Below are 11,433 nucleotides of genomic sequence, written 5' to 3'. Positions count from 1 at the left end.
GGCACTATGCCACCAGAGCTTCAGAGCCAGCTATTTGTGCCACGTAAGAACTTTTTCTTCTCTCTAACATCCCCTATATCTAGTGAATTCTCCAAAAGCTTTAACAAATGCAAATTTGACCTTAATTCCTAAACCCTTAAAAGCCTTCAGTAGTTCTTGATAAACAAAGGTCCCAACCTTTGACCTTCCTTTACCTGGTCCCTGCCTCAAATTCCAGCCCAGGTCTGTGCTTCCAGTTCTAGCCTCCAGACCTTTGATCATTCAGTGCCCTCAGGAATAGCATTTGACTGACTCCTTCCTGCAACCTGACCTCACCTCCTCCAGCAAGCCCTCTCTGAACCTCTGACCCTCTGGTCCCACCCGGCTTCCTTGGTGCATCCTCAATGCTTGAACAAGGATCTGTTATTCTACTCACCACCCTGTTATAATTATTGATTTTTCTGTCGCTGTTCTGCACTGGCCGGTCAGGTCCTTGAGGGCAGGGATGGTGTCCCATTCATCTCTGTAACCCAGCCCCTGGCCTGGTGCCATGCTCAGCCCGTGGCTGATGGATGAGTGTGGAGGGGGCACTTGGAGGAAGTGAGAGCCGGGAATGACCAAGGGGGGAGTGAGGGCAAGCTTGGCAGGAGAAGCCGCCAGAGCAAACGTGTGGGCAGTGGGAAAATGAGAACTTCCATTTACTGCACTCCTATGACTGTCTACCAGCCATCGCGCCTGCACTTTGTTTGCACATTTTGTCTCATTTCGTTCTTGCACCAACAGACAGGAAACTGGCATCAGAGAACCACAGCCACCGGCCCAAGGTCACACAGCTAGCTGGCGTGGAAACCAGGACTGTCTGTCTGAAAGCCTGTGGTCCTGCGGCTGGGCCGCACTGCTCTCCAGGGGACTGCACCTTCTGGAGATGGACAAGGAGTGGGCCCAGCTCCGCCTCTGTCTCCACTGAGCACCGGAACCAGCTGCCCACACTCAGGCCGACAGCTTCTTCCTCTCAGGCAATCAGGGGCTGGAAGGCCAGACAAGGATTTACCTGTTCCGTCGTCCTCCCCTGGCTTTGGGGGTCCTTGACCAGGCATGCACGCCCTTCCGCAACCATGGAGGGGCCACTGTATCCTGGTACAGCCCACGGTGCCTGGGGAACGCAGGGGGCTCTGTGATGCTGTCTGGCTTCTGCAGGATCTGTCTCCCTCATTGCACTTGGCCCAGGCTGATATTAAGATTCATCTGCATTCCCCTCGCACCCGCCTGGCAGATGGTGGGGGAGGAGGCTGGGTGCATGCTGGGGGCTGCAGCCAGGGACCAAGTTAGGCTTTGGTGGGCCACAGTAAAGTGACCACCCACCACGCCCCACAGGCCCAGCACAGGCTGGGGGTCCTTCCAAGTGCTGGGGTACTTTTCACTCTCTAGCCTCCAAGGAGTGTTAGGACCTGACCTCTGATTTTTTTTTTTTTTTTTTTTAAGACTAAAAGAGGCCCTGGAATTGCAGGGAGACCTGAGATAGGGAGTTCTGGTGATGGGGACAGGCTCACCTTTGGTGATCTAAGGTCAGGACCTTGTTCTTTCTCCCTGTCCCGGAAGTCTGCAGAGACCCCAATGGGAGAGGAGCCTCATCTCCCAGCCTGGCTGACTGCTGGGCCACAGGGAGGAGTGAAGACTGGAGGGGCAGCCTCCAGGGAGGCCTTGCCCACCCCTTCCCAGCTTCTCAGGAAGCTTATTCCTTGTCTCAACCCCAGAGTCCTGCCTGGACACTGGCAGGCTTTTCCACCCAGAGCCCCAGAGTGGAGAGGAGAAGCTGAAAAAAGTCAAAAGCTTCTTGTCACAACGATTGGACTGAGAAAGCTAAGGGATTACCCATAGCCCCTCGGAGTAAGGGAGAAGAGGAGGGGAACTGACATTACAGCAAAAGGACTGCAGGCTAGACACACAGAAGAACTTCCCTCAAAACAGGAGCAAGTCTAGGAGGGAGAGAGTGGCCTTTAGGCTGTGCTGATAAGCTACTTTGACAATAAGGAAGACATCTTTGTTCTGCTATTAGAATGGGTTTGAGAAAAATGACCTTTCTAAATTCCAGGCTTCCTGGGGAAGGGGGAGGGCAGCACAGCACATCGGCGGCTCGGCTCCGAGGGAATAGATGCCCTGCCAGAGGGGTGGAAAAGGTAGCGTCCCTATCCCCTGACCATCATCATCTCTCTTCGTCCTCAAGAGAGTTATTCCGCCCCCGCACCCTACCCCCTTCCAGCTGGAGAGCGAGTGTCTCAGGTCCCCCGGGCTGCGGGCCGGCAAGGAAGGAGTTAATTCCGGAGGTACCGTTTGGGCTCACAGTACCTGCCGCCGCCGCCGCCGCCGCCGCCGCCGCGGGTAGGAGGGACGAGGAAGCTGGAGCCGCCTGGGCGCCAGGAGCGCTCCAGTCTGGCGGGGCGCTGCGCGGAGAGCGGGTGGCCAGGGCTCAGCGCGGCCAGGGGCGTCCGCCAGGGGGCGCGCCACGAAGGGGCGGGAGGGGCCGTCTGGCCTGGGGAATTAGCACCAGGGACGGGCACGCGCGCGGGTCCCCAGCACATCTGGGCGAGAGCGGCGCAGCTGGAGCCGAGGGGGGCGCCGAGCGCATATCAGGAGCGGCTGAGCCAGCGCGCAGCTGTGGCCCTTCGAGGCGCTCAGGGTGCACATCTGGGACCTCGGGCGGGAGCCACGCCGCGCGCAGCTGGACCAGAGCTGGGGGGAGGTGGCTACACAGCTGGACCGAAGGGGGCGGGGTCGGTCCTGGGCGATTAGCAAAGGGGAGGGCCTCGAGGCGCGGGGGCCCAGTGCATGGGACAGCGCGCCTGAAGGAGCAGGGGTGAAGAGGGGGCCTGGAACCCCGAAAGGAAAAGAGGCGAAAAAAGGGGACGAGAGCAGAGAAGAAAATGCAACTGACTCGCTGCTGCTTCGTGTTCCTAGTGCAGGGCAGCCTGTATCTGGTGAGTGGTCTGCGGGGAGCCGGCCCAGGGGCGCGGACCCTGAGGATTGGGGGAGAGGTCGGGAAGCTTCCGTGCCCAGAAACTTTCTCCTTCCCCCCAACATCCTGGGGTTGGAAGGGGAAACTGGAGGCCGGGGTAGAGGGCGGATCCAAGGCCGGAGACTGGACCAGAAGGGTTAATAGGGGCGGGGAGAGGGTGCTTGGCTGGCCCACCCACTCCGCGGCTGGTGGCGGGAGGTGAGACCAGCTCTAGGGAAAAGACTGGGAGACGGGTCGCCAAGGGTTACCCAACGCCTGCCCGGCACCTGGGACACGCGGAAGGGGGGTGGGTTGTGGAGCTGGTGACCTGCAGGGTCAGGGGGGAGTGGGCCTTTCAGCTGCCCTCGAGGACCCAGAGGGCCTTGGCCCTGGGTCCCCCAGCGCGCGGAGCTGGTCCAAGCGGGGGGCGGCCCCACGTCCCTAGCTCCCGCCTTCCCTCCTGTTCCTCCCTCCCCGCCTGTTGTTTTCCTCTCCTCTCCTGGCTGCGCGCAGCCCGAGCCCCACAGGACCCGAGCAGGCGGCTCCCGCCCCAGGCGCTCGCGGCAGCTGAGCGGAGCGCCCTGAGCCAGTTCCCCGAGCTCTCGCTCCCGGCGGCCAGGACGCCAGGGCACCCCAGCCCTGACCCCGGCCCAGGGCTTAACTCTCCTCTGACCCAGCGGCCCCCACCACACACGCACACACAATCCTGTCATCTGGTCCTACGCCCAGCTCTACATTTGGATCTGCACCTTCTCTAAACAACATTCCCCTTTGCCTTCACCCTTAGTTCACTGTGTTCAGGAACCGTCCCTTTTCACGTCCCCACTGATGGGCCCTTTCTATCCCCCAGCCATGCAGCTGGGACCCCCAGGGCCAACTGCACACAGGTCTAGAGCCCTGAGCCCAGCCCCAGGAGCCTCCCCTCCTGGCTGCCCTGTACTCCACTCAACCCTGGGGCCTGGTAGGCAGGCCAGCCTTGAGTGTGACGGGCATGATGGCCATGACAGGCATCTGAAGACATGGCCAGGCTCGGAACAGGGGACATGAGGACTCAAAGCTCCTTTGGAGCCCCTCAGACCCCAGCCCATCAGGCTTTCTCCCACCCTCACCCTGGGGTGACCAACAGATCCAGACACTGCCCAGCTGTGCGCTGGTGCCCCTGGTGTCCCTGGTGTTGGTAACACGGACATATAGGGTGAGTCCTGTCTTTCAGAAGCTGAGCAAACATACAATGGGTGCTGCGTGGAAACCATGTCAACTCCCTGATGGCCTCCAGAGCCCACGTGGTTGAGCTGGGTCAGGCTGGCCTGAGGTTCTTCTCACAGCTCCTCCAGGAAGCCTCCAGAGATGTGACCTGTGGCCATAGCTGGCCCAGCAGAGGCAGGGGAAGCCTCAGCAAGGAGATCCTAGGTGGGGATAGGGCTCAGGTAAAACCCCTTTCAAAGAACACATCAGGCTTGCAAATGTGCTGTGTAATGGGATGGCTGACTCAGTCCCTTTCTGATCTTAACATCAGAGTGATATAAACTTTGAGTTCCTGGTGCCCTCATCTGCAAAATGGGAAAGATAAGAACTCCTACTTCCTAGTGCAAGTGAAGTGTTGACATGTCATCACCAATGTTCCCTAGACAGCTGTTTGGCTTTCCATACTCTCCACCATCCTGGGTGTGGAAACCACTCCATGTCTCCCCCTAGTCCTCCTGCCAAAACCTAAACTGTGTTTGTACTTGAAAGAGAATCTCACTAGGTTCACTTGGTCCACTGTCCTTGGATTCTCTTTGCGTCTGAAGGTAGAAGCTAACGTAGGGTAGGGTGATGTCTCTGTCACCAAACTAGGAAGTCCCCAAAGGTGGTGATTGTACCTCTCCTGTCAAACTGTGGGCTCTCCCCGGATGGGGATGGAGCTCCTCTACTGACTCAGGGCTTTTTAAGGGCAGAGACTGCGCCTCTTCCATCAGCCTGAGAATTTCACACAGGCAAGGACTCTGCCTCTCATACCAGATTGGGGCTCTCTCAGCTCAGAGATGATGTTTCTGCCATCAAATGATAGTCCTCCCTAGATCAGAAGCTGGGCCTACCCCATTTAGACTGATGGTTAGGAACCCACCCTGGGGTTAGGAACCAATACTTTTGGTGCAGCCATCTACTGGAGAATATAGACTTTGAACAGAGGTAGGATAGTAGGGAGAGGAGGTAGGGATGACCTTGTCAGAACATGAGAAATGACCATGAAAGGAACTAGAGTACATGTCCGATCCCCAACATAAGTGGGCCTCCTCAGTGCAAAATCAGAGTGGAAGGGACAGGGACAGCAATGATACTGGTGATGGGGAGCATGGAGCAGAACACCTGGGTCCCTGGGGACAAGGCTCTCATTCTCCTCCCAACTCCTTCCATAGGTCATCTGTGGGCAGGATGATGGTCCCCCAGGCTCAGAGGACCCTGAGCATGATGACCGGGAGAGTCAGCCCCGGCCTCGGATGCCTCGGAAGCGGGGCCACATCTCGCCTAAGTCCCGCCCTGTGGCCAACTCCACCCTCCTAGGGCTGCTGGCTCCACCTGGGGAGTCATGGGGGGTCCTTGGGAAGCCCCCCAATCACCCAAACCATAGCCCACCCTCAGCCAAGGTGAAGAAAATCTTTGGCTGGGGAGACTTCTACTCCAACATCAAGACAGTAGCCCTGAACCTGCTCGTCACGGGGAAGATCGTGGACCATGGCAACGGTACCTTCAGTGTCTACTTCCGACACAACGCCACAGGCCAGGGCAACATCTCCATCAGCCTCGTGCCCCCAAGCAAGGCTGTGGAATTCCACCAGGAGCAGCAGATCTTCATTGAAGCCAAGGCCTCCAAGATCTTCAACTGCCGAATGGAGTGGGAGAAGGTTGAACGGGGCCGCCGGACCTCACTTTGCACCCATGACCCAGCCAAGACGTGCTCCCGAGACCATGCCCAGAGCTCAGCCACCTGGAGCTGCTCCCAACCCTTCAAAGTCGTCTGCGTCTATATCGCCTTCTATAGCACAGACTATCGGCTGGTGCAGAAGGTGTGCCCAGATTACAACTACCATAGCGACACCCCCTACTACCCCTCTGGGTGACCCTGGGCAGGCCACAGAGGCCAGGCCAGGGCTGGAGGTCAGGCCTGCCCAGGCAGGGGGCCATCTATGTGGACACTGGGCAGGGAGGGGGATGGAGAGGAGGAAATGCCAGTGGGGCCAGGGCCAAGCCTCAAGTGGCAGGGAAGGGGTCCTACATGCTGGCCCTAACCTGCATGGAGGTGCTGGAGAGCCGAGAGCAGGGCAGCCGCTTTCCAGGGTTTTCCACACTGAGTATCAGGAAGACACTGGTCCCAGGAGGCCCCTGGGGCAAGAAGACTAGTGTAGCCCCAGCTAGTCATGGAGCAGAGCCTAAAACCTTGGCTTCTTCCCTGCCATCCTGAGAAAGGACAGCAATAAGGAGAGGGGGCCCTTCATCAATGTAGAATCCAAGGGGACAACTGAGAATGGCTGAAAGTGAGATTCCTGAGAGTCAGGGTTGGCGGGGGAGGAGAGAAGAACTCTCCAGGCCAGTCCAGTGGGCAGTCCTTGAGCAGTGGACTAGCACAGCATGAGGTTGATGCAAGGTCTTTGATGTCTTGACAAACAGAACATCAGCCTCTGGCCCCACCACCCCTCTCCAAAATTCCCTCTTCTGCAAGTGCTCCCCACTCCCGCTCAGCCTCTTGCTGAGGGGACACCAGTCCTTGAGTTGAGACAGAGGGCAATCGTGATCCTCCCAGCACCAGAGGCCACACATGGAAGCCCACAAGGGAGTCACGTGTCCCTTCCTGACCCTACCCCGTGCTGGCTCCTTTGGGAGCTTCCTTGTCCCAGTGAGTGGTCTTTCAACAGTCAGCTTTGCCCATCAGATTGGGGGCTCCCCCATGATAGGGTGTGGCCTTCCCTCTTCCCATGGGGCCCTCAGAAGCTTGGGGCTGGGTAAGCAGGACTGTGGGAAGGTGTGGCATCTGTTTTGTAGTGTCTGTCTGTGGGCGGGGGGAGGGGAGGGGAGGTCTTGTGATATTGCCTTGATTGTCTATGTCTATTTGCAGAATCTTGTTCTTGGAGTGGGGAATAAAGCTTTCCTGGGGCATTAGAGTCTTGAGTTGTCCAGGGGAAAGGGCCCGCCCACGAATTCCCAGTGCAGCCAGCATTTCTCAGCAGGCAAGGGGATGGCTCCTGGAAACCAGAGCCTCGGGGCCACAATAGCTGTCACAGCTGTGCTCACTGAAAGCCTCGGGTTCCCTCTCCAGTCCCCTTCCCTGGCTATCAGCTCCAGCCCTAGAAAAGCCAAGTGAACATAGTTTGGCCTGAGTAGGGGCTAGGGTGGCATCTGCTAGCAGGAGGAATGGGCCAAATAAGGGTGTTTTTTGTTGGCTTCCATGAATTACCATTCTGGTTGGCCTTGATGTGGGCAGTGTCTAGAGATGGGAGACCTGGGTGTTCTAAGCTCTGTCATTTTGCTAGGTGGCCTTGGGCAAGTCCTTTTCTCTGGGTCCCTCTAAGTTTCGTCCTCCACGAAATAAAGGGCTTGCCTAGTTCTGAAAACCCCTTGCTATTGAGTCTGACTTATAGTGACAATACAGGACAGAGTAGATGGAACCTACCCCATAGGATTTCTAAGGCTGTAATCTTTACTCTTTCTCCTGCGGAGCAGCTAATAGGTTCGAACAGCACTGCACCACTGGGTCTCTTCTTTGCCTAGTCCAAACCAAAACCACTGCCATGGAGTCAATTCCGACTCATAGTGACCCTATGGGGCAGAGTAGAACTGTCCTATAGGGTTTCCAAGGCTGTAATCTTTACAAAAGAAACCCTGGTAGCACAATGGTTAAGTGCTCAGCTGCTAACTGAAAGGTTGGCGGTTCAAACCCACCCGGTGGCTCTGTGGGAGAAAGACTTGGTGATCTGCTCCAGTAAAGATTCCAAGCCAAACCATATCCACTGCCACTGAGTTGATTCCAACTCATAGTGACTTTGTAGGACAGAGTAGAACTGCCCTGTTGGGTTTCCAAGGCTGTAAATGTTTACAGAAGTAGATTGCCTCATCTTCCTCCTGGAGCAGATGAGTTTGAACTGCTGACCTTCTGGTTAGCAGTCAGATGTCCTAGCATGACAATAAGGTGGTCTCACCAGCCCTAGCCCATCGGCTTCAATGTGGACTCATTTCCCCTCACACACTGCAGCTCCTGCAGACCAGCGGCAGGGTTTTAGAAGCCACCGTGCTACAGCCCTACATTGTGTGAAGTGCCCCAGGAAAGGTGAGGTGCTTGAGCTCACCCCGTTCCAGCTGTTCTTCCCTGTACCATGCTTCCTAAAGCTCTCTCTCCCAAGCAGACGTTTGGGACACCCTGTCCTCCATGCTGCTCTCTCCCTGCCCACCCTGGGGATGAGTGCTTTGAGCTAAGAGGTCCAGGGGCTTAGGCCCTGCCATGGTGCTTGGGGCTGCTGGAATCCAGTTTCCCTCCACCTGTGGACACCCACCAGCCATCAGCCAGGAGCATCTCCCACGGCTCCGTGGGCACTGGAGGAAGAGGAGCTGCAGCAGCGCTGGTGGCCCCAGCCCCTGCCTCATCTGTCCTGGATGAACTGTCAGCAGGACCTGGGGGGACACTCTGACCCACCCGCACCCGCTCTTGTCCTCCCATGGAGAGCCAGATGCTTCCAACAGCTGGAGAGCCAGGCCTGCCTGGCACAGAGTTCTGTCTGCGCAGGGGTAGGTTCATTTTAATAACTTCATTTCATCCATATACACTCTGCAGCTCAGCCCTCCTTTCCTGCCTTCCTTAGTAACTCTCTCAGCTAGGATCTGGTGAACGTATTTCCTCCCAAAGTGTCATTCTTTGGAATAGCCTTCCAGTCTCTGCAATTCTTGCCCTTGCCAGAAATTTCCTGTGCCCCTTCGTCCTTACAAGTGTAAGGGGTCTATCCAACTGCCTCTGGCTAAGAGGACACCAACCCTGCTGCCCTTGGTAAGCAATTTCTGCTGCATTCCCTGGGGATCCCCAGGTCATCACGTAGTGCTTTTGGCTCTCTGCCTTCCCACTGTTGTTACTCAAGCCCTCACAAGGGATCAGATTTCTCTAGAAGGAGCCTATCTCCTCCCCCAGAGAGAAAGTCTAGGTCCGACCTTCACCCCAGCCCTGTAGCCTTGCCAGCCACTGCCCTTTAGGGCAATCTGGAGTCTCCTCAGATTGTTTATCCACCAGATTCTGGGTCTGTAGTCCTGTTCCCTCAGCCACCCAGCTGGGGAGCTGCCCATCAGACTGGGAAATTCCTTGAGGCCAGCATCTGTGCCTCCCTCATCAGACAGGGTAGCCCCTGAGGCTAGGTCCTGTGCCTCCCTCAGGGATTGGAATCTCCCCGAGGGCAAGAGCTGTAATATGGAGGAAGAGGGGAATGTTCATTCTTTTCTAAGGGTCAGAACACCTGGAGGCTGCCTCAGCCCTTCAGCTTTGCACAAAGGTGTTGTCTTGGCCTTGGCTGTTGCAGTCTCTAACGGGGTGGTTCTTCCTAGCAGTCTGTGTTGCCAGTAAAGGAGAATAAATTGTAGGCCAACTGGCAGCAATGCTGAGTCTTCTTATTGAAGCTTAAGGCAAAAGTGAATGGTGTCTGGGTCCCTCCTCCCTCCTTTCTCCCCACCTCCCATTCTCCTTCCCCAGGATGAGCAAGCGGGAACTGAGTCACCCCTTCCCCCTACTTGGCAGGATGCTAATGACCTTGCATGTGGCAGGCTCCATGGAGGGGCCCATTGCTCAGAGCTACACAAGGTAGGTGGGTGGGAAGGGAAGCTGGGGGAAGGGTGTTTATGAAGGTGGAGGCAGCTGAAGGTCACACACGGAGTGCCCAGGGACCTGGGTCATCAAGTGGGCATGTGTAGGGGATGTATGGAGGACACACGGAACCAGTTGCTCTGTGTTGGGAATCGATCCAATGTCATGACTGGGAGTGGGAGAGAGAAATGTTACTTCCGCAGACTCTGAGTCCTGTGATACTGCCAGGAGAACCGGGGGCTGGGGTGACGGATGGGGAGAGGCACTACCAGCCCCACCAGGCAGAAAAGCAAGATGGGGTGGGGGCGGCACCTGCCAATTGCGCCAAAGCCTGGAGTGGCAGCTGCCACCATTGCCAAAGCACAAATGCCAGAGATGACCTGGTGCTCACCAGTTGGGTGGGCTCCGATTTCACAGAGGAACCTGTTTCCTGCTGGGCTGCCAAGCTCCCAGGTGGCCTGATAATAATACAAGTGAAGGACGCCTAGTTCGAGGGTTTCCAGGTGGTCTCGGGGGATCATCTGGCATCTCCTGAACCACAGAGGCTGCCAGTGAGCTGCCAATGTGGTGTTGCAGGAAGCTACACCTGGGTCCCAATCCTGGATCTGTCACTTACTAGCTGAGTGGCCTTGGACAAACTGCATAACCTCCCAGAACTTCTTTATATGCAAAATGAGGGATCTACGTACCTGGGAAGCATCATTGGGAAAATTAAATGAGTTTCTCAACAAATGTTACTTCCTATTTGTTTTTGGAGATGAGTTTATGTTCATTTCAGCCTTGCTTTTGTGTGGATAGGTGATAGGACCCCAGGCCGGGGTTATGAATCCTGGGTTCCTGTCCTGGTTCTGCCTCATGATGATTATAGCAGAGACCATTAATTGCCCCATAATATCCATTTTCCCTTTCTCCATAGTAATGGCTGCCTAACATACCACATTTCTCTGCCTACCTTGCACCTAGGTGTGGCTATGTGACTAAGACCTGGTCAGTGACATGGAAGTCAAAGGGTTATATGGCAACTCTCAGAAATCTTAAGGCAGTTCATTCTTTGTTCCCTGCTGCCTAGAATGTATATGTGATTGCTGGTGCTCTAGCTCCCATCTTAGACCAGGGGGATAAGAGCTCGATCATAGAGGTGGCAGAGTGGTGAGCTGGAAGAAATCTTGGTCCCTGAAAATTTAGTGGGATAGAAAGACTACTTTCAGACTTTCATGTGAGAGAAAATCAAATTTCTATGTCACTTAACCCACTATACTTTGAGTCTCCATTTCTTACAGTTACATCTAATTCTGATTCAGTGGGTGTATTTGAGCACTTCACTTCTGTGGACCCCCGTTTCCTCATCTGTAGAACTGAGATGATGCTTGCCACACATCAGAGATCGCACAGATTCACAAACAAGAACAAACTGGGGAGAGCTCTGGCCTCCTCCCTCCTCCAGCATCGAGACACACAGCCTCCATTTTTAGGTGGAACAAGTTGCTGCTACATTGCAGGGAGCCCTCAAGGGGTTCTACCTTGTCTGAAAGGCCTCCAGTCCCCAAATTCAGCCCCCACATGTCTGAGTCCCCATCCACATTCTGATGTTGGTGACACACAATCCTCGTTAAGGGCCTAACTGATCCCAGCCAGATGGGATCCTAAT

General features: G+C 55.9%; 1 protein-coding gene across 1 annotated transcript; it reads left to right on the top strand.

Moving 5' to 3' along the window:
- The first annotated feature begins 2,900 nt into the window (after positions 1-2,900).
- Positions 2,901-6,072, top strand: NXPH3 (neurexophilin 3). Its single transcript, XM_007941938.2, has 2 exons — positions 2,901-2,954; positions 5,371-6,072. Exons 1-2 carry the CDS (start codon positions 2,901-2,903, stop codon positions 6,070-6,072), a joined length of 756 nt encoding a protein of 251 aa, XP_007940129.1.
- The last annotated feature ends 5,361 nt before the right edge of the window (positions 6,073-11,433 follow it).

This window comes from Orycteropus afer, unplaced genomic scaffold (genome assembly GCF_000298275.1).
Source record: "Orycteropus afer afer isolate SDZICR_OR568_19922 unplaced genomic scaffold, OryAfe1.0 scaffold00085, whole genome shotgun sequence".
Taxonomy (NCBI): Eukaryota; Metazoa; Chordata; class Mammalia; order Tubulidentata; family Orycteropodidae; genus Orycteropus; species Orycteropus afer.
This window is presented reverse-complemented; position numbering and strand designations above follow the sequence as displayed.